Consider the following 1529-nt stretch of genomic DNA (forward strand, 5'->3'; position numbering starts at 1 on the left):
GCGGTGACAGTAAACCTACATAGTCCTCCAATAATAATTGGCCCTCAAGATCTTTTTCAACATGATGTGTCCACTGGCTTGCGTCCCAAAGGATCCTTCATGGATTTCCATTATAATTTGGTTTGCTTCTTGCTTGTTCATACATATTAGCAAAACCAAATCATAATTTCTCTTGTATAATACCCCTCTACTTAAGAAGAACTTGGAAGACAATTTTCAAAGATATTTCTTGTCGGTGATGGATGCGTCCTTAGGGTATTCTTGGTTCTCTAGAAATCTCATGATGTCATAAAACCAAGGATGACCGTTGGCTTCGTCTTCGGCCGCCAAAAGGTAAGCATGCTCGTCCAAGTAGTTGAGGTGAAAGGATGGTGCTTCATTCTTCCACTTGACCTTAAACATGGATGGCAAAGTTGCCAATGCGTCGGCCAGCTGATTCTCCTCTCGAGGAATGTGGTGGAGTGTAATTTCATCAAAGTAAGGGATTAGTTTCAGGACATGCTTCTTGTAAGGGATGATCTTGTGATCTCTATTGTCCCAATCTCCTTTGACATGGCTCATAACCAAGGTTGAATCTCCATAGACTTCAAGAATTATGATCCTAAGATCAATCGCAGCTTCAATGCCAAAGATACAAGCCTTGTACTCCGCCATACTATTTGTACATTTGAAACACAACCTCACGGTGAAAGGGAGGTGGAAACCAGTTGGGGAGGTGACGACTGCCCCAATGCCACTACCATGAGCGTTAGAAGCTCCATCGAATACCAATGTCCATTGGGATCCAGGCTCTAGTCCTTCCTCGGGGCCAGGGATGTTGCAATATCTGATGAGCATGATGTTCTCATCGGGGAATTCGAAACGCATAGATTGGTAGTCTTCCAAGGGCTAATGTGCGAGATAGGCACACAATACACTCCCTTTGATGGCCTTTTGAGTGACATGTTGGATGTCGTACTCGGTTAAATCCATTTGCCAACGGGCTACTCTACCGGTTAGAGCGGGCTTCTCAAAGATGTATTTGACAGGGTCCATCTTGGAGATTAACCATATGGTGTGAGTGAGCATGTAGTGCCTTAAGCGTTTAGCAGACCAAGCTAATGCACATCAAGTCTTTTCAAGCATCGAATGTCTACTCTCGCAATCGGTTAACTTCTTGCTTAAGTAGTATATTGCATGTTCCTTTCTTCCAATCTCATCATGTTGGCTGAAGGCACATCCCATAGATGCTTCAAGGACTACTAAGTACATCATTAAAGGTATGTCAGGCACAAGAGGCATCAGAATCAGAGGTTCTTATAAGTACTCCTTAATCTTCTCGAAGGCGTTTTGACAATTGTCGTTCTGATTGACAGATTGATCCTTACGAAGTAATTTGAAGATCGGATCACTGTCGACGTTCTCTAATCCAAAGGGCATGACCTTGTAGAAAAAAGTTCCTCATGGGGTGATGAAAGTAATTTTCTCCATGTCGTACGGAGCCATTCTGATTTGGTTGTACCCGGAGAAGCCATCCATAAAGGACATGA

The 1529-nt window shown here is 43.3% G+C and overlaps 1 protein-coding gene across 1 annotated transcript; it reads right to left on the reverse strand.

Annotated features, from left to right (window-relative positions):
- Window positions 1–216: 216 nt before the first annotated feature.
- On the reverse strand, window positions 217–867 carry LOC127122944 (uncharacterized). The gene has a single exon (XM_051053218.1). It carries the CDS (start codon window positions 865–867, stop codon window positions 217–219), a length of 651 nt encoding a protein of 216 aa, XP_050909175.1.
- Between the last annotated feature and the right edge of the window lie 662 nt (window positions 868–1529).

This window comes from Lathyrus oleraceus, chromosome 2, assembly GCF_024323335.1.
Source record: "Lathyrus oleraceus cultivar Zhongwan6 chromosome 2, CAAS_Psat_ZW6_1.0, whole genome shotgun sequence".
Taxonomy (NCBI): domain Eukaryota; kingdom Viridiplantae; phylum Streptophyta; class Magnoliopsida; order Fabales; family Fabaceae; genus Lathyrus; species Lathyrus oleraceus.

Coding starts and splice junctions, on each gene's coding strand:
- LOC127122944 (XM_051053218.1), bottom strand. CDS start 867: ATGCGTTTCGAATTCCCCGATGAGAACATCATGCTCATCAGATATTGC.